This window comes from Mandrillus leucophaeus, unplaced genomic scaffold (genome assembly GCF_000951045.1).
Source record: "Mandrillus leucophaeus isolate KB7577 unplaced genomic scaffold, Mleu.le_1.0 Scaffold527, whole genome shotgun sequence".
NCBI lineage: Eukaryota > Metazoa > Chordata > Mammalia > Primates > Cercopithecidae > Mandrillus > Mandrillus leucophaeus.
In genome coordinates, this window is record NW_012105664.1 from 197,960 (window position 1) to 218,988 (window position 21,029).

The following is a 21,029-nucleotide window of genomic DNA, read 5'->3' on the forward strand; positions in this document are numbered from 1 at the left end:
ATTTACAAAGATCAAACAGGATATGTGAAAGCATTCTATAAATAAAAAGTGCTTTGAAAGGCAAATTTTACTAATGTAATTTTCAAACCTAGGCCATGAAACAAGAATTCCAAACAAGTCAACATCCTTTAAAAACAGTGGGTCAGATAAACTCTCAAAATGGAAAACAACTCAGTATACACACACGAGAAGAGAAAGTTCACATTTCAGAAGACTCACTAGTATTTAATATCTGTCTAGATATGGTATAACAGTATACCCTGTAAACATCAAACACGTCTCAACACCTCAATCATACCAACAACAACAACTGATTTTATTTCATCAGAAGAAAGATAAATACCATTTGGCATCTCAAATTAATTTTTTTCCAAATACCATTAACAAATAAATGGTATCATGAGGTCCCAGATAAAGCATAAAATTACCCAACCTTTAAGAAATGATGACTACAGGGAAGTATGTCAAAGCTCGACTTGTTAACCCAACAGAGAGGAACAAAAATACGGTCAAAACAAGCAAAACCTATCACATTAAGACACATCATAAATCCAATGTGGAAAAAAAATCCCTCATCTTAACAGAGCCTTAGTATACTAACTGGCCACGTTTTCAGCACTCAGTAAGAACTGGCCAAAGTGACTGATGTCGTGGGCAACATTCCACATTGGGTGTACTTGGGAATACCTACTGTGATCATAACTATTCAATGTTAGGTGTTCCACCTACAGAACTCAATGCTGAATAATGTCTCTACATTTCACGTACCTTGTAATTCTGGTGTGACTCGAAGTTGGACAGTGGAGTGTTACATGCCGTAGAGAAGGGCATGACTTTCACACCTCTATAAACAAGGCCTTTATCATAGAGTTGTTTGAACACCCACCTGGTAAGAGATGGAGTTTCACAATTACATAACCAAAATTCTCTTTCTGAAAAAGCAATCACTTACACCATTTTCTGTTTGGAGTTTCTGGCTGCCAAATAAGTGAAAAAACAATGTCTTCCATTGGGAGACCGGCTGGTAAATCATAACAGATCAATATAGTAAGACATCAGGTAGACATTAAAATGCTAATATCTACTGATATCAAATGATGTTTAAGACATAACGTTAACTAAAAGAAGCAATTGGCAGGCTGGGCGCAGAGACTCACGTCTGTAATCCCAGCACTTCGAGAGGCCGAGGTGGATCACCTAGGTCAGAAGTTCGAGACCAGCCTGGCCAACAACGTGAAACCCCATCTCTACTAAAAATGCAAAAATTAGCCAAGCATGGTGGTGGGTGCCTGTAATCCCAGCTACTCAGGAGGCTGAAGCAGCAGAATCGCTTGAACCTGAGAGGCAGAGGTCACAGTGAGACAAGACTGCGCCACTGCCCTCCAGCCTGGGTAACTGAGCGAGACTCAGTCTCAAAAAAATAACAAGAAAAGTCCTACATTCAAAAACAAACCTGTTCCCAAAGATTTTCAGAGAAATAATGATGGACTCAAAAATAAACTGATTCATGCTAGTGCACTTTTCCAATAATCAATACAACAGAATATTTATAGAATATTTATCATATTTACAATTTTAAATAAACCTACCAGACAGATTCCATGAATTGTGGATACAGAGTTTTGTAGTCATTGTCAAAGTCAATCCATCGGCCAAGTCTGCTAACAGTAGACTTTAAACATTAATATTAGAACAGTATTAGACAATGATATTTATAATTCTACATCAACGTTTGTTTACTTCTATTGTCACCACATATAAAAATTTTGGGAAAATAGAATAATCAATGGTACAAGTAAATCTATATTGCCAACAACATACTATGTAAGGTTAAGAACCAGTTTTCTTGGCATTCATTCTACATGCACAAAATGTTATTTACAAGTATAAATATTCATTTATAAAAGTCTACCAAAACCAACACTTGGCAAATATCACAGGTATAATTATTACTGGCAAAAACCATCCATGGATGTTAAAATTAATAAGTGAATGTATGACAAGACAAAGAATATTTGGAAAGAACCTCCCCACAATATACTTATTAATTACAAAGGAAAAACTACAACTTTACAAAGCAGAAAGTTGATAGCACCTTAACCAAGTGAACAAAGTTATCACTATCAATGAGACATAACAACAACACATGCCACCTGATACGATGCACTGAGAAGGGCATAGCATCACTTCTGTGGCATTGTCACCAAAAATGCATAACCTAAATCGGGAAACCTCAGACACTGAGGGACATTCTAGAAAATAGCTGCTCTGCAATCTTCAAAAGTGAGAAGGCCATGAAAGACAAAAGACTAAATAAATGTTCCATACTCAAGTAAGACTAAAAAGACACGACAACTGAAGGCAATATGTGATTGGTCAGAAATAAAAATTAATGGGGCAACTGCTTTTGAAAATTCTATTAATACTATGGTTACTGAAGATGTTAGCAGCTGGGAAAGATGGATGAAGGATATAGGGGAACTCATCATACTACTTTTTCAATTGTTTAATAAGTCAAATTATTTCAAAATGAAAAGTTAAAAAATTGAAAAAAGTATTTGAGAAAAAAAGAAAAGGCCTATATATATACGTTATACTTATCAGATTTTTCCCTATTGGTGATCATTCAAGAAAGTTAGACCAATTTAGGCACACAGAAGTCAGAAAAGAGATGATTCAGTCTAAGCTAACAGTTTAAGTAACAGGGTTGAAGGTGGAAGCTAATACTTTTTCTACAAAAAGTAAATTAATAAAAAAAGCACAAGGGACCACAAACCATTTCAATGCCCATTTAATAACTACATTTTCTGTTCATTCTACTGAAAATAACCCAACATACCCTCCACTCAGCAGCATATCTCATCACAATTGCTCGGCACTGATTGTTATACTCTGTAATCCCCATTTTGGCCACATCCTCTGGTCCTCTGATTCCCAGTGTCTTATCAATTTCATACTCCTGAAAATTTATGATAAGATTGTTACCACTCTGCCCAATGAAAACAACTGCAACTATGCAACTCTAGAAAACAAAACAAATCAAACTACAAATACTATAGAAATGAAGTAGAAGGTCTGACAGTCAACATTCATCATACTTGAACATATTACATGAAATCTAATGCTTATTAAAAAATCAGAAAATTATAAAGCTGGATACTCAAACATACCACAGGTAAGCCATGACAATCCCATCCAAATCTTCTGTCAACATGAAACCCACTCTGGTGAGCATATCTTGTAACTATATCTTTAATTGTACCCGCAAGTATATGTCCATAGTGAGGCAGTCCAGTCGCAAAAGGAGGACCATCATAGAAGGTAAATCTAAGAGGTAATAAAAATATATTAAGTCATTTAAAAACAATCAAAATTTAAAGCATTTTTCTATAGATAGCTGTGGTCATAGTGGAGTCTTTAGGAAGGAGAAAAGCAGCAAGGTCAGGAAAATGACAGACATAATTGATTTGATATTTACTGGTGGTCCTGCCTTCAGAAAGGCTATAATTGCGGTAAAGCTGCAGAGACCTCCATGTGATTATTCATTTTTCATTTATTAGTTTCATGACATAAGGCAAGTTATTTATCCTGATCTTGAGTTATCTCATCAGTAAAACAGGGGAATAAACCCCTCTCTCATAAACTTTTTGACCAGAGGAGATATACAATGAAAACAGTGATTAAAGGACTAGTCTCTTTCAGGTGAATGAGGACTACTATAGTAGCCTTCTATGGGGTACTTAGGTATAAGTGCCTATATGAGGGTGGTGATGAAGATAAAGGTGGAAAGAGGGTGACACAGAGGGTGACATAAATTCTACTCAGATGACCTTTTAAAGAAACCAAATTTACCCTAGTAACTGAGAACTCATTCATTCAATGTATATCTACTACTGAGTACCCATTATACAGACAGCTGGGGGATTCTGGGAATAGAAAGATTAATGAAGAGTATCTGCTTTAGGCCACGCATGGTGGTTACACTTGTTAATTCCAGCACTTTGATAGGCCGAAGCAGGTGGATCACTTGACGTCAGGAGTCTGAGACCAGCCTGGGCAACAAGGTGAAATCCCGTCTCTACCAAAAATACAAAAATTAGCCAGCGTGGTGGCAGGCGCCTGTAATCTCAGCTGAGGCAGAAGAATCACTTGCATCCGGGAGGTGGATGTAGCAGTGAGCAGAGATTGCGCCACTGCACTCCAGCCTGGGTGACAGAACAAGACTCAATCTCAAAAACAAAACAAAAAAAAAAGAGAGTATCTGCTTTAATGGAATTCAGTCTAAAAAATGACTATTCTTAAGGACTTTCTCTTAACCTAAAAAATTCACATACTTTGGTTTATGTTTTGATTGCTTTAAGCATTCCTGAAAACAATTAAATTCAGTCCAAAACTCCAAGATTTTCTCTTCTTCCGCAGGAAAATTTATGTTTTCTGGAACTTGTTGAACCATTTTGTTGCTGCAAAAGAAATCAAATTTATTACTGTCAAAAGAGAAATCTAGGAATAACAGAATACCATATTACTAACATGGGTGTATATTGATGTACAATTTACATACTGTAATGTACGAAGTGTACAATTCAGTGGCTTTTTAGCACATTTACAAGGTAGTATAACTAGTAATATCTAATTTCAAAACATTCAACCTCCCCTCCCCACCAAAACACCCCAAAACCATTAGTAGTCACTCCCCACTCTTTCTTCTCCATAGCCAGTGGCAACGATTTATCTTCTTTCTGCCCCTGTAGATTTACCTATTCTGGACATTTCACATAAATGTGAAAATTTGTAAGAATCATCTATATGTGGCCTATTGCATCTGGTTTCCTTTCTCTAGCATGTTTTCAAGGCTCATCCATGATGTAATATGTATTCGTACTTCATTACTTTTGATAGCTGAATAGTATTCCATTTCATGAATATGCCACAGTTTGTTTATCCACTCATCGTTTCCTGAATACCTGTATTGTTTCCACTTTTTGATAATTGTGAATAACGCTGCTATGAACATTCATGTATAAAATTTTGTGTGGATCCATGTTTTCATTTCTCTTGTGTATGTAGCTAGAAGAAGAATTTCTGGGTCACATGATAATTCTGTATTTAACTTTTTGAGATAATGCCAAAATGTTTTCCAAAGTGACTGTACTATTTTACATTCCCTCAGCAGTGAATGAGGATTCTAATTTCTTCAGATCCTACCCAGCACATCTTATTGTCCATCTTTGGATTACAGTCATTCTAGGAGACGTTAAATAGTATCTCCTGGTTTTGATTTGCATTTCCTTAGCGACTAATGATGCTGAGTGTCTTTCCATGTGCTTACTGGCCATTTGTGTATCCACTTTGGATACATACTTATTTATCCTCTGCCAATTTTCTAACTGGGCTCTTTTTGTGGTTGGGTTTTAAGGGTTATTTATATATTCTGGATATAAATCCTTTATCAGATATATGATTTATAAAAAGTTGTCTCCTGTTCTGTGGGCCATCTTTTTATTTTCTTGATGGCATTTTCTGAAGCACAAAGATTTTTAATTTTAATGACGCCCAATTCGTCTATTTTTAGTTTTGCTGCTTGAGCTTTTGGTGTCATCTAATAAACCATTACCTAAACAAGGTTACAGATTTTTCGCTTACATTTAGGCCACAAATCATTTTGAGTTATCTTTGTATATGGTGTGAGGGAGGGGTACACAGTATTATTTAATATTCAGTAATGGTAGACAATGTTTCCAAAAGTAAGCAAGCAAATCTCGGCAATTCTATCTGATGGTGCAAAAAAACTCATTGATAATCTGAAGAAAAATATCTCAAAGTAACTAAGAATTTTCTTACCTACACTCACATGACAGAAATCAGTTCTATTGAAGTAACTTCATATTCTCTTTGAGGAAAACTGGTAAAACTTTAAAAATCTTAAAGCCAAAAAGATGAGAATCTCACATTCGAATATAGATTCCAGTTTCCTATTTTACCCCTTTTATTGCTTATTCATGATTTTTATGAAGGATGAGCCCTATACCTTTCTGGTTTAGTCCCGTGAGAAAAATCTTAAAGTGTCTTTTAAAATGTTTTGCTAATAACCTCATGCAGAGGTACTTGATCAATCTGCGATTTAAGTATCTAGTGAGCCACCCTTGAGACTTTTCCTTCTCAAAGTCTATTTATATTTACTTAACAATTCTAACAAGGTGGGTGACAAGCTTTCCAAGTCAATATCAGATTAGAGTGGGATAGAATTGCTAATAAGAGAACAAACAGAGAAGATAAAAAATCTTAAGTACTCAAGAACCGCAACAGTCCAGGGTAATAAACTCCACAGGAAAAGACACACTACTACATACCTCAAACAGTTTTGAAAGCATCAAAACATCATAGTCTAAGCAAGTTATTGATTCAAGTTATCACACACACAAAAAAGTCTGTGAAAGTAGTATCTTTCATTTTCTTTTACCCTCATTAATTTTTCAGATGTGTGAGTGCCTCTAAATTTAAGAAAAAACGGGACAAGAACAGTTGGGCTGCTTAACTAACTGAAATAGCTATTTCCGATCACAGTATACCATTAAAAGGTATTAAATGGAAGTTGTAAGGCATTTTAGATCTTCAACTCTTACTATAACCTCTAGCCTTTCAAGGACCAAAGTAAGTGTTTGTGCATTTACTGATTTATTTAGGTTCACTGGGTACCTTATTAGAGGCCAACTCAGACTTATGGGGTTGTTATCTGAAGACTAACAGACTTTGAGATACCAACACATTCTAATCTCTTCAAGGCTGGTCCTATTATGGCCCACATCTATGGGAGCTTATTAGAGATGCAGACTTACCAGCCTCACCTCACACCTAGGAGTCAGAACCTGCATTTTAACAAGATCCTGAGGGGATGAGCATTCACATCACAGTCTGAACAACACCACTCTCGCACTGTTCTGACAATTATTCAGGAATATCTATCTGATTTTTTGTTTTTGAGAAAATAAGATTTAAGCTTTCTGAGAAGAGGACCATTACTTTTTTTTTTTTTTTTTGAGACAATATCTCACTCTGTCACCCAGGCTGAAGTGCAGTGGCACAAACACGGCTCACTGCAGCCTTCACCTCCCTGAGTTCGGGTGATCCTCCCAGCTTAGCCTCCCAAGTAGCTAGGACTACAGTTATGCATCACCATCACCACACTCAGCTTTTTTTTTTTTTCTTTCTTTTTTGGAGAGGGGTGGTTTGTAGAGACAGGGTTTTGCCATGTTGCCCTGGCTGGTCTTCAACTCCTGGGCTGGGATCCTCTTGTGCCCGCCTCCCAAAGGGCTGGCATTACAGGCGTGAGCCACTAGGCCTGGCCAGCTCACTCAGCTTTTACTGTGTTTTTTAGGGAGTCTCTACTTTCCCCAAAGATTAAGAATCACTGCACTATTATGCCAAGCATAAAGACTCAGTATAACAGTATTGTCTATTCAGGAAGAACCATGTACCAGTGACCGGGCTATGGCGGCTGCTGAGGAGAAGCAGCCTCCATGCATAAATCACAGGATTGCTATGGCCCATCGAATCCACTGGAGAGCTGTATATGCACAACAGCATCCAGCAACCACAGGGCAGGGGACAGGGCAGGTTAACCTTGCAAAACAACCTTGTTGTGCAGAGGGACGCCATCGCCTTTGCTTCCCTCTTATTACAATCCAGGCCCTTCACTCTTTCCCGCTCCACAACTCCTTCAGGTCATCTTAACCTCAACTTCCCGTTCAGCAATTTCGAGACCACCTTCTTCGATATTCACTACATATTATTTACATTAATTCATATTATTTTGCCTCAATATATTTTAGAAACACACACTAAAACCATGATAATTCTTTCCACAATTGCTTCCCTTTTTAACTCTACCGTATTAGCGTTTCCAATACTCTTCTCATTACCTAGGCATAACATTTTTGAGTCACCCCAACACTGCTCAGAAAATACACACATCCAAGTAATCATCAAGTCATGTGGATCCTACCTATAAGTCTATTTCTGTTCCCCCTTTTCATTCTCCTCTAAATCAATTTCTGCTTCCCCTTTTATTCTCAGGTCTTCATAACCTATTAAGTCAAATGTAACCTGAAGGTGGGACCGTCTCAAACGTTTCTTCAATTTAGTTATATCCTATTAACACAGACTCCACAGGTACACTCACGCAAATGTACAAAATATGTATACAATGACATTCACCGAATAATTGTTTCTGCAGGCAAATAACTGAAAACAATTTAAATACGGTGACTGAAGTAAATTACGGTACATCAAGTACTCAGCCATTAAAGGTAATAAATTAGGACATATAAAAAAAGTACTGTCTATACATAAAGTCACAGCTATACCAATTTATACTATGTATATCATTCTCAAAAGATTTTACTCATTTCAAACACCACTCATTCAAAAAGGCGACCATAAATTCCTAAGGCTGGAAACGAACGAATGGCAAGCCCCGAAGAAACACGTTCTTTTAAAAATTAAATCTTGTGCTACTGTTTCGGGGCTGTAACGCGTGCGTGACCCTCACCTTTGAGGGCCGGATCCTGCAGGGAAGAAAAAGCGTACCTGACGGGACCCCCGTGCCTGGACAGCCCCGGAGGCCAGCAAGCCTGGAAGAAATTCTCCCGGCGTCCAAGCTGCGACCCGGCGCGTGGAGGTGATGCAACGCGCTGAAAACGCGGGATCCAGGGAAGGCGGCCAGCTTCGCACCGGCCAATCAGTGCGCGCTGCATGATACCTGCCAACAAGTCAGGCGCCGATTGGTCACGGCGGACATGATTACGCCCACTCGTCCGTGTGGTGCGACGGTGGTGCTTGCTGTGTTTGCGGCTCCGCCTGGAAAACGAACCGGCGCTGGGTGCGGCGCTGTGAATGCGGGTGGTATCTGTTCCGGTAGTGTAGACCGAGGTCGCCCTCGGGTTGTGGGCACGTCTGTGTAGGTGAAGGCCCACTGGGAAGAGGCGCCGAGGTCGGAGCTTCATCTTGTTTGCGTTTGTATTTATCTGACTGGACACTTCGTACCTGAAATTCATATCGACAAACAGCAATTTCCGGAGAGATGGCTTTAATAATTATACTTTTGGGCCCTGAGCCGCTGACCCCAAAGCCGCTTCTCCTATCATAAATGGCTACGTGAAACGATAATAACAAAAGGGAAGGAAGGGCCTGACAACCAGGTTTAAAAGTTTTATTGTATTTTACTTAAAATGTTTCCGGTAATGAAAACATTGCAGAAACAATTTTTTTAAGAAGCGGTCTCATTCTGTCGCCCAGGCGGAGTGCAGTGGCACGGTCATGGCTCACTGCAGCCTCGACCTCCCCGGGTCAGATGATCCTCGCATCTCATCCCTGGCCAAGTAGCTGGGACTACAGGCTAGCGCCACCACGCCCGGCTAATTTTTGTATTTTCTTTAGCAACGGGGTCTTGCTGTGTTGCCTAGGCTGCTCTCAAACTTGTGGGCTCAAGCGATCTGCCTGCCTCAGCCTCCCTAAGTGTTGGGATTACAGGCATGAGCCACTGCACCCGCCCTGCATACTTATTTTCATTGCTATGAGTCTGCTTGGTACCTTACTGATCTGCTGGTTAAAATCTGGAGCCTTGCAAAGGGCAGTAGGCCTCGGGCTTTGGCCCCAGAGCCTCTAAAGGAAATTCTGCATCTTGCCAATCAATATAGTAGTTCAATTACTGCTTATTGTATCCATTAGAGGGATATGAAAAATTGATCTGGCCTAGAATAGGTAGAATGCAGTATCTTATTAAGTTTAGGAACATTTTGATAGTCTGTTTAGCATATATTCTACTTTACTTAACATCTTGGCCCTGTGTGAAGGATTAAAGTGGTTTCATGTCCTCTATCACGGGTAACTCAATGTTCCATGACTATACTCACATAACGTACATAATTTAGTAGCTGCAAATCTTGTTAATTAACTGAAAGTATTTGGAATGTGTTTGAAGTTTTCACATTCCTGCCACCTTGTTTGGTTCAATTTTGTCACCTATCCAGAGAGCCCAGATTAGAGCCAGACAGAGGGCTCTTGGACAAATGTGAGGTAGGCCAAGTCTAATTATTTAAAAATTTGATTGAGAAACATTTATATTAATAGTACTATTGTGTTGGAAATAATGCTCAAAATCCTAAGGAAATTGAACATTCAAAAAGGATTTTCAGCGAAGCAGTTTACTTCTGTGCAGAGGGGTGCTGCTTCTTGGCCAGTCACCATGAGAGCACACCAGAACAAAGGGGCACGAGAGCCTTTCTCCCTGATGCAAACCCTGCCCCTGTACCTTTTCTCCATTGGCTGGAGTTGGGCCTCACAATCTAAACTAACCCTGCTTGGTTAAACATTTTAACTTTCTTTAGATAAGGTGGGCATGTAAGAGACAGGGGAAAGGGGGAAGGGGTGTGTAATGAGCTAGAGAGCTGGTCTCTCCAGATAAGGAAAGCAATGTGAGCTGGTACTGATAACACCTGGCACTGTGGCCTGTCTAGGCATGTAACAAAGGCAGAAAGGAAGGAAAAAGGGAGGAGGGAGGTACTATGAATTAAAGAATAAAGGATTGATCAGGCTATTTGAAGAGAAACCTCATCATGTCCCACAGTTGGAAGGTATGGGAAGACTAAATCTAGAAAAAGTTAAGCAAATGAAAAAATTCCAGCCAAAAAGTTAACTGTAGTCAAAATATATTACTTGGACTGAAGAGGTGAATAATTTTTTCACGTCTTCAGAATATGTAGTGTCTGGTAGTGAAAAATCAAGAAATCAGAGCATAAGCATGTTAGGTAGAAACATGGAGATAAATACTAGAGAAATTAAATTGCTGAAGGTGATTTTATCTGGGGAGCAGGAACTGGGGGTGGGAAAGGCTAGTTGATGTTACTTGTCTGCTTGTGAAGCATGTGCCAGATTTAAATTATGGCCACACATTCTGACACTCCTCCCACTGAGAAGTGAGGATCTGTGTCCCCTCCCTTTCAGTCTGGTTGGGTGTGTGTGTCAGTTAAACCTATAGAATCAGTGAAGTGACTCTGAGCCAGTTTTTGAGCCAGGCCTTAAGAGACTGGCAGCATCTGCTTCCTGCCTCTGAGAATACTTGCTCCTAGAGCTTTGTTGCCATGCTGTAAGGAAGCCCATGAACAGGGACTGAGTGGGCCATATTAGAAGCAGATCCTGTAGCCCTGGCTGAACCACCCCAATGAAAGCACACAGAGCGCAGATCAGCAGTCCGTAATGAGTTTTGACCAAATTGCAGTATTTGTGAGTAAATGATTGTTACTGAGATGATTTCCTACGCAGCAGTAGAAAATAAGGTATAAACTGTGATCTACATCAAGAGAAGGTAGAACGTGTGAATTATTTATCCTGCTGTGTAGTTGTCCCCACTCTCCTTGAAGTCTGAAGTTTTGGAAACCTAGGAATCCAGAATGACTCTTCAAGTTATTTAGTTCCTTGGACCCTTATTAAAAACACATACTGAGCATAAGCCCTGGGGACATAATGGTTAACACACCAGATGAAATCCCAACAGTTAAGAGTTTATATTCAGCATAGGTAAATCAATAAATACTAATTTTATGTACACACATCATGGCTCAATGATAGGCCCTCGGAACTGTCTATGTAATACTATTTTTTTTTTTTCTTTAAATGGAGTCTCACGCTGTCACCCAGGCTGGTGTGTAGTGGCGTGATCTCGGCACTGCAACCTCTGCCTCCTGGGTTCAAGTGATCTCCTGTCTCAGCCTTCTGAGTAGCTGGCATTACAGGTGTGGGCCACCACACCCAGCTAATTTTTGTATTTTTAGTAGAGATGAGGTTTCGCCATGTTGTCCAGGCTGGTCTTGAACTCCTGGACTCGAGCAATCCACCCAACTCGGCCTCCCAAAGTACTAAGATTAGAGGTTTGAGCCACTGTACTGGGCCTATATAATACTATTTCACACAGAGCCCACTTTGATAGGAGGCATGTCTTGAAATCTAGGCAGGTTGGTTTATTTAATGTAATATTAAATCTGTTTCCCTATTTGGGCTCAGGGTCCTGACTCCTAATTGTGACTACCTATCTTTCAGACACTTGGTATTTTTCATAAGCTTTTGGTTTAATTAGAATTTTGGGACTGGTCTGCATCTAGATGTTGTTCCCTAATTCCTAGAGGCCAATGACAAGATAACTCTGTATTTGGCTTCCTCTCCTGGTCCTCACAGAACTCTTATATGATATTGGTCTGCAGTGTCCTATATTTCAGTTAGCTATTCACCAAAACACAAGTATAAAACTCAACGCTGACTTGTAATTCATCAGCTTAAACAAAAATGACAAAATGGAAGGTGTATTTGACATAATCAGAAATAAACATTTCAAATAGCCTATAATTCACACAAAGCCTAGGCTGGAAAATACAAGTACTTTGACCCATTTATTTAAAAAAGCTTCATGTAAACCTTGCATGAGAAGATGTCCATTAGTTACTCAGGATAGAGGGCAGAGATTATATACAAAAAGTATTTTCGAGGACTATCTTGTGCTTCCTTTTTTAAGAAGTGGAATTTAATTTTTTGAAGTAACTAGGAAGAAATGCAGAGGAGTTCCATAGAAAAAGATGGCAACCAGAATGATATTCCATTAGCCAGATTTTTAAAATTCCTTCACTCTGAAATTTCTTCTTTGTCAGCTAAAACTATTTTCTGAGTCAGTTTCCTTAGGTAAGCCTTGTTCACATTCAGTATCAAAACCAACTGACATTTATTATTTCGGTTTCATTTTCCTTTTTGCATCTTTATGTTTCTTCCGACAATCCTGGGGGGAAAAAAAGGCTTTGTTAATAATAAACAAATTGTTTTTAAGATGTTCAGTAGATAGAAGTAAAACTTAGGTTATTCTCACTGTCAGGGCTGTGGAAACCTATTTTGAAAGTGCTGTTTTGAAATGAACAAGGGATATTGGCATTTTTGGCATTAAATGTTTATAATGGGAACTACAATTCAGTCTTGAAAAATCTGATGCTTTCCTGTTACTTAATAGACTTGGCTGGACTCTGGGACCAGTCACTCAATTGAGCCAGTCTGCGGTCTCCTCACCTATACCATTCATGAGTTCCCTTTCAGCACTGTAATTCTAGATAGACAACAACATGTCTATTTTAGGAAATAACATGGAGAAACAATCACTCACCATACGCAGGTTGTTTGTTCTGGCCTCCCAAGAGTTCCTGCTAATATTACTTCCTACTCCTCTCCAGAATAAGTCAGAACCTACTAGGGGAAAAACAAGAAAGATGAGGCAGCAAACTACTACTAAAATGGGTAATATTCTAAGTGTTGACATTATCAAGGTCTCCAATTCTAGTTAAGATCATTCTTTTCCCTCAGTTTCTACTTATTTTTAAAAATTAGTATTCTTTCTTTCCAAATGAAAAATATAGTATTGCTTTTAGTGTTTATATATATCATTTACTATTATGAAACTTTGTTTATGCTAGGCTTTCAGAAATGAGTTCACCAACACCCTGAGTTTTCACATGGACTTTTATGGTACTAAAAACTTAGGGGTTTTGTATGCCTAACATCTAAGGAAGCCCCTGGAACAAAACAAGCCTTTGCCGATGAGGATGAGTGGGCAAAGAAAGTGGTGAGTGGGGAGTTCTCAGTCCTTGACAGCTTTACAAGTTAACATTCATCAGTGTGAACAAACGGAGTTAAACCACATGACACTACCAATGGTCAAAATTCCTGGATGTGAATTATTGTAGCTGTACTATTACCTGTTCCATGTACGTGATTTGATGAAAAAAATGGACTGACCTTGAAGTCTTTCATCATTCTTAGAGAAAAAGAAAAATCTAGTGGTCTCTTTCTCAAGTAATGGTGCTTCTCTGAAAAGAAAGAGGACAAGGGGAGAGAGAGAGAAAAACAGATAGGTATTGGTTGGTTTAATTTCAATATTTAAGAATATATTCAAAACATAAATACACTATTTCTTAAGTATATCTTTTTTTTTTCTTTTCCCTCTAGAATCCAGGTGAGCAATACTCTTAAATATATCTGCTTTGTATTTTGCACATTTTGCCCTGAGTTAAAATAACCCTCCCTCTAACGTTCTTCTATCTGAAGCTTTGATAATGAAGACTTGTTTAAGTAGAACCTCTATCTTTCCTGTGTTGGTTGCTGATACTCTCACTCCCATCACTGCTACCCCAGTTGCCAGTGCCTCCTATGGGTAGGCATCCAGTCAACTGCAGCATCCTGTTTCCAGACCAGTGACTTCACTGTCAGGCTACCTTCCCTTTTCTGTGCACATCCTATCTTCCCCTTAGTGCTATCCAAATCTCATGGAAAAGGAAACACACTCTCCATTATAAAAAGGCTAGAGAACACTCTGACACTGAGATGGCCAGGCGCAGTGGCTCACGCCTGTAATCCTAGCACTTTGGGAGGCTGAGGTGGGCGGATTACTTGAGGTCAGGAGTTCAAATCCAGCCTGGCCAACATAGTGAAACCTCGTCTCTACTAAAAATACAAAAATTAGCCGGGTGTGGTGGCACGTGCCTGTAATCCCAGCTACTTGGGAGGCTGAGACAGGAGAATTGCTTGAATCTAGGAGGTGGAGGTTGCAGTGAGCTGAGATCATGCCACTGCACTCCAACCTGGGTGACAGAGCGAGACTCCATTTCAAAAAAAAAAAAAAAAGCTGAGATAAGACAATTTAGTCGTCATGTGAGCAGAAGCTAAAATATTTCTAAACATGTCTAATTCAGATTTTACAAATTATGAACTATGCCTGCAAAGAAACAAATTGCTTACCCAGGACTGGACTTTCTGTGATCTATTTCTTCAGTAACATCTTCCTCTTCTGAACTGCTGTCTTGGAAACGAGGGTCTTCCTCCCAGACAATCTTTCCAGGTTTCACTGTTTCGACTCTGTAGGTCTCTATATCATTATGACAACAAAAGATGGTGGGATTGTAACTCCACAGCCAAGTATTTCTGAACACATTCATTTGATTACTTTTACCATGTAGACATATCTAAAGTTCCAATATGTTAATCATTAATTTAAAATCGTATCAAAAAATAGGTAGTATCATCTTCTTAGATTTTTCAAATATTTTCAGAAGCTACTATGATAATTTTGGCGTCGCTAGAATGATCTGATAAGGACAGCAGTAATATAAAAAAGTATAAAAACTAAAGGTTTATAAATGAGCTATATAATTTTTTTAAATGACACCTAAAATAACCATGGCATCTGTGCTAGCATGAGAAACCTAAAATATAACATGATACAGGGAAATCAGGTTTCCCTCTTGTCTATAAATGAGAAAAGGAATATGTCTTTACATTTTCAATACCCAAAACTTTTTGCTAGAACTGCTGAAAAAACTACTGCTATAAGATCAAGACAATCACCTCACAAGTCTTCAAAATTTCCCAGGTACTTAAAAAACATCTTTCAAGTTGCTGGTGTCTTTAGGACTCATTTCAAGGTCAATTTCTCACGTTTTGCTCTCAAAGTTAGAAAAATTATAGTTACTATTTATATCATGCCAACTCTACTCAACAGTTTAGACAAGAAAATGAAGTCTTATTTGCAATAATTTTTGAACAACTACTAGATTGTCATACTTCCTTTTAAAGTACCACAGAGTTGGTACTATCTGCTAGTGAACCGAGATTGCACCACTGCACTCCAGCCTGGGTGACAGAGACTCCGTCTCAAAAAAAAAAAAAATTGTTATCTACCAAACACATGTATGGTATTTTAACTGCTGATCTTTAAAGTAGAATCATTGTAGTTAGGTATGTGTGTATTCTGTATACGTATTGCTTGCTGTTACAGTGAACTTCTAGTTAGGTATGTGTGTATTCCGTATACGTATTGCTTGCTGTTACAGTGAACTTCTAGTTAGGTATGTGTGTATTCCGTATACGTATTGCTTGCTGTTACAGTGAACGTCTAGTTAGGTATGTGTGTATTCCGTATACGTATTGCTTGCTGTTACAGTGAACTTCCAGAAAGCTTGAACCCTGGGTGAGGAATAGCTCAGGTGTTTTTTAACCTGTGGCCCATGTTGGCCTTTAGAGGTAAACCTCTTGAAATGAAATGCAAAACTGTATGTACTAGTGTTTATTCTTCTCTCTAGGTTCTGGCAAATCTTCAGGGATAAACTGTGCAATAACTGGCATATTGATGATATGGCATATTTGTATAAAACCAAGGTTACTTTTATCTTATATGTAACACTAGTTTTCCATAAGTCATAGCATCGTCAGCTTCATTTAAGATACAAAGTTATTTAAATATATGAATTACTACACTTCTTCCTGACTTTTTACTTAACAGAAAAGATGCTGTACCTTATTCTCTGGCTTCCCTTCATATGGAAGCTAGTAGAAGTTTGCTTCCTTAAATGCAAAAATAGTTTCTATCACAGCTTCAGGAACATCGTGTTTACGCTTCTGTGACACTAAATCTCAAATTATCTAGGTAGAAAAGAATCCTTTCTTCAGCTGACATTAAATCGGTTACACTTAATGCAGATTCAATCAATTAAGTTCAAACTGACTAAAATCAAAAAGTATGGAAAAAAAGAAAAGTACCTTCCTTTATGTCTTTAATATCCGAATCAAAAAAGGAGAATGTGAACCCGCTGGGCTGCTCAGCGCCACTGGTCAGAGCTGCAGGGCCCTGGATTTCCTCAGGTTTCTCTTTAGCACAGTCCTCATTCCAGGGTGTATCCTCTTCCTTTTCACTGGTATATTTTGTAGTTTGGAATATTTCTTTCAGATCCATAGCAATATTATAATACATTTCTTTAGACACCTCAGGTAGCTTCTCAGCTTCCTCCCTTTTCTTTTTTCGTTTTGCTTTACTGAAATGACATATATAGACGTGTGCATCACAAAGAAACAAGTTTTGGAAAATTTCCAGAAATCAGGAAAAGAAAAAATCCTGGACAACTTTAATTCTGCCCTTTCAACAACCAGGATATAAAACTCTACTAATAGACAAATAAAATAAAACTCTACATATAAAACTCTACTAATAGAAGTAAAATCTTGACCAATAAGCTTTTTTTACACAAATCTCAAACAGCTGCATGAATCATATTCTATCATCCTCTGAACTACATTCAGAAATTATGCCTAAACTATACAGCTAGGTGTAAGGAAGGAAATCACTTAGCTTTACTAGGCCTCAGTTTCCTCATAGGCAAAATGAAAACTGTAGGCCACATGACTCCTAAGATACTGGGAATTTTACCAATATCTGGTAAAACTGTAAATCAGTTATAGAAATGAATTATAAATATGTAAAGTATAGTTTCTTTTGAAATGAAATTTTTGTTACCATAAATCTATCTGCTCTATATTTAGGAATGAATATGCTTTTCTCTTTGATCTTGGACAAAAAGTTACATGGCAGTTTCCAATACTGAATTTTGAACTAAGAAAATATTAAAATCCTTTTTCCTTTAAGACCAGGCCAAAGTTTGTAATGTATTACCTGAAATAATAAGTGAACAGGATATCCAAATAACCATTCTTAGTGGTAGAGACCATCTCAAAGGGAGAAACTTTTAATATTTCAGTAAATACACCAATCTGGTTAGGTTTTAAGACAGATATACTTCTTATGAAACCAAGCTCTATAAAAAATGGTAGGCAGTTCCAAGTGATTTTCATTTAACCATCACGTGGTGGCTCTAAAATTTGTCCAAAAACTCTTTGTTACTTCTTCCTTCAAGAGGTGGAAGTTAATTCCCTCATCCCTTGAGTGTGAGCTGGACTTAGTGACTCTTTTAATGGACAGAGTAAGGCAAATGTCATGATACATAACTTCTGAGACTAAGATCACAGCAAAAGCCAGAAGGACCTTGAAAAAACTTAGTAGAAACCATATGGCCTTTGAGGAGGTTGCAGATAAGGGCTTAAGAGAAAAATAAGGTAAATCCTGTTGGAAACTGGAGAAGAGGGAATCCTTGTAATACGGTGGTAGAAAGTTTAGCAACACTGTCAACTGCATTGTGTGTACTGTGGAAAATGGAAAATGTACCTAATTAGCTGGGTGATCTAGCTAAGGAGATGTCCAGGGAAGTGTTACAGGTATATTCTGGTTTCATCCTACTGATTACAGTAAAATAGGAGAGAATGAAACTAAAGGGAGGAATATTTTTTTAACGGGAACTAAGAATTCATGGTTTTGAAGACTCCTAATCTCCAGAAGGCAAATGACATGAAATTTAAGAAAGGGATTCTAAGCAAAGATCGACTCTATGACAGCCTTAGAAAAACATGGTCTAAAGAAGGAGTTGACAAACTATGGTCCATGGGCCAAGTCCAGGCTGCTGCCTACTTATGTCTGAACTGCAAGTTAAGAAATTTTTCTTTTTTATCATTTGAAATGACGGGGAAAAACAAACATCATTTCATGACATGGAAAAATTATATGAAATGAAAATTTCAGTGTCCATTAATAGTTTTATCGGCACACAGCCTTGCTCATTTCTTTACATATTGTCTGTGGCTGCTTTTCTTTTACAAAGGTAGAGGGGAGTCTTCACAGCAGAGACGATCTGGCCTGCAAAGCCTTATCTACTATCTTGCCTGTCACAGAAAAATTTATAGACCTCGGTCTAAAAATAAAACAAAATTCTTTGTTAAGACCCTAAAGAGATAAGAAGCTTCCAACTGTTACCCAGGAACAGTGGTGCACACCTGTAGTTCCGGCTACGTGGGAGACTGAGGTGGGAGGATCACTTGAGCCCCGGTGTTCAAGGCTACAGTGAGCTATGATTATGCCACTGCACTGCAGCCAGGTGACAGAGCAAGACCCTGTCTCTAAGATTTTACAAAAAAGAAAATAAACTTCAATTGTTCAAACAATAGGGTTTCTATGGAGGTTAGAGGCATTATCTCTCAGCAGTTTCAGTAGAAGCCCAAGGTTAAAAAAACAAAAAAGGCTTATCTCAAAATGATATGTGTGACTTTCATCTAACAGAGTGAATTCCAAGAAGATTCAGATAAACTATGAAGATTTTAAGAGAATTATATTATCAGAACTACCACTAGACTGGACTGGTAGGTACAGGAACATTTCAAAATGAATAGGCTTTTGGACTCCCAAATTTCTATAAGCAAAAAGCAGGTTGAGAAAACTACTCAGCTGTAAACCTGTGCCAGCACTTATGAAAAGAGAAGGATGATCCAGAAAACTGAGTCAGGAAGAATTATTCCTAGGCCCTCAGTCCTAATCAAAGACCTTCCAACATTTGTCTCTCTAGATTTCAGAGTTACTATGGATATGTGACTCCTTTGTGCCTGTTTTCCTTCATTGAACAGTACCTATAGTGGCTATCCAATGCCTGTTCCACCACTCTATATTGGAGGAAGGGTAGATAACTTGCTTTTTTAGTTCGTAGGTCTTCTTATCAAACAGAACTGCACTCAAGGTACTGTACTTAAGGAGTAACAGAGAAGCTTCTTCTGTACCTAGATCTGATTTGAATGATGATATCCTGGATTTTGAGCTGATGTAAAGGGATGAGGCTTCTTAGGAGTATAGGGAGGGGGTAAATATAGCCGTATTTGTTCCATTATCTGAAATACGGATTATCTGAAATAATACACAAATATCCTACATTGGAGGGAATATTAATATGACTTCTACTTTAGTCTAAAATGTGATTCTTTTTAAAAGAATCCTTTAATTTTGGAACAATTTTAGGTTTACAGAAAGTTACAAAAATAGTAGAGTTCCTAAATAGCCTTCACTTTGGTTTCCCTAATGTAATTTTGTATGTATGTAACTATGTAATTGTATGTAACTGGAATATAATTGTCAAAATTAAAAGATTAACATTGGTAGATTACCACTAACTAAACTCAGACATCGTTTTGATTTCACCAGTTTCTCCACAAATTGTCTTTTTTGTTTCAAGATTCAATTCAGGATACCACATTGCCTTTTGTGATTTTCGTGGCTACTAGCAGTTGGAAAGTGAAGGATTTAAACCAAGCTGTTACTGGTTGCTGTATATATTCCCCATATTTATCCAACTGACTGCACATCTATAGGAAACAGAAGCTTCTACCACACTAGGTGGTTGAAAGGTTGCCCCCCAAAAGCTATGTCCATGTCCTAATTCCTGAAACCTGTGAATGTTAACATTATTTAGATAAGGAGTCTTGCAGAGATATTAAGGTAAGGGTCCTGACATAAACCATCCAGGATTATCCAAGTGGGCCCTGAATGCTATCACAAGTGTCCTTATAAGAGGCACAAAGAGGAGAGACAGAAAAGAAGAGGCCATGTGAAGATAGAAGCAAAAATGAGAGTAATGTGGTCTCAAAGCCAAGGAACACCAAAGGATTGGTGGCAGTCACTAGAAACTAGGAGAGGCGTAAAACGGCTTGGTTTCCCTGAACCTCTAGAAGGAACATAGCCCGTTCAGTATCTTAATTTGGGACTTCTAGGTTCCAGAACTGTAAGAAATAAATTTTGTGATTTTAAGTAACCAAGTTTATGGTAGTTACAGAATTCACAAGAAACTAATACGAATAAAAGGCATCATACTGGAGTAGGAGTACGTATCATTTATAGATTCCTCTGTCAAAAGGTAAGAACTCCTCCACCACATCAATAATTTTGCTCTAACTCTACCTGCACTACCCCTACCCCACCAATCTTAATACAGTGGGACCAATGAGTAGGATATTGGTTCCTATCTACATTTTTAATTGTCTGAAATGAGATTAATTTACCTGATCCTATTGCTAAAAGAAGTAGCTCTATTTACCTTTCTTTTGGTTTATCATCTCTTTTTCTTTCGTAAGTGGCATGGTCTTGCTTCGTTGGATCATAATGTATGATGTCCCTACATAAAAAAAGGAGGGGAGGTTAGAAGAGAGAAAACAGAACACTGATACAAAAAGTTAATAGCAAATTATAATTCAGCACTAGGAAGATTCTAATTTTGCAGCAATAAGAAGCCATATGACATCAAAGA

General features: G+C 38.2%; 2 protein-coding genes across 2 annotated transcripts in view; both read right to left on the reverse strand.

The window, feature by feature from the left end:
• The window catches only part of IARS (isoleucyl-tRNA synthetase), an 87,805-nt gene extending 79,079 nt beyond the window's left edge, over positions 1–8,726 (reverse strand). Inside the window, exons 1-6 of the mRNA XM_011996872.1 lie at positions 8,587–8,726; positions 4,335–4,460; positions 3,171–3,327; positions 2,840–2,959; positions 1,590–1,672; positions 769–886 (exon numbers count right to left, since the gene is read on the reverse strand). Of these exons, the coding sequence (XP_011852262.1) occupies positions 769–886; positions 1,590–1,672; positions 2,840–2,959; positions 3,171–3,327; positions 4,335–4,453 (597 nt within the window). The 5' untranslated portion in view covers positions 4,454–4,460; positions 8,587–8,726. The remainder of the gene's footprint in view (positions 1–768; positions 887–1,589; positions 1,673–2,839; positions 2,960–3,170; positions 3,328–4,334; positions 4,461–8,586) is intronic.
• A 3,688-nt stretch (positions 8,727–12,414) lies between these two features.
• The window catches only part of NOL8 (nucleolar protein 8), a 28,141-nt gene continuing 19,526 nt past the window's right edge, over positions 12,415–21,029 (reverse strand). Inside the window, exons 12-17 of the mRNA XM_011996860.1 lie at positions 20,820–20,897; positions 16,621–16,892; positions 14,824–14,950; positions 13,825–13,895; positions 13,196–13,275; positions 12,415–12,820 (exon numbers count right to left, since the gene is read on the reverse strand). Coding sequence (XP_011852250.1) covers positions 12,770–12,820; positions 13,196–13,275; positions 13,825–13,895; positions 14,824–14,950; positions 16,621–16,892; positions 20,820–20,897 — 679 coding nt within the window. The 3' untranslated portion in view covers positions 12,415–12,769. The remainder of the gene's footprint in view (positions 12,821–13,195; positions 13,276–13,824; positions 13,896–14,823; positions 14,951–16,620; positions 16,893–20,819; positions 20,898–21,029) is intronic.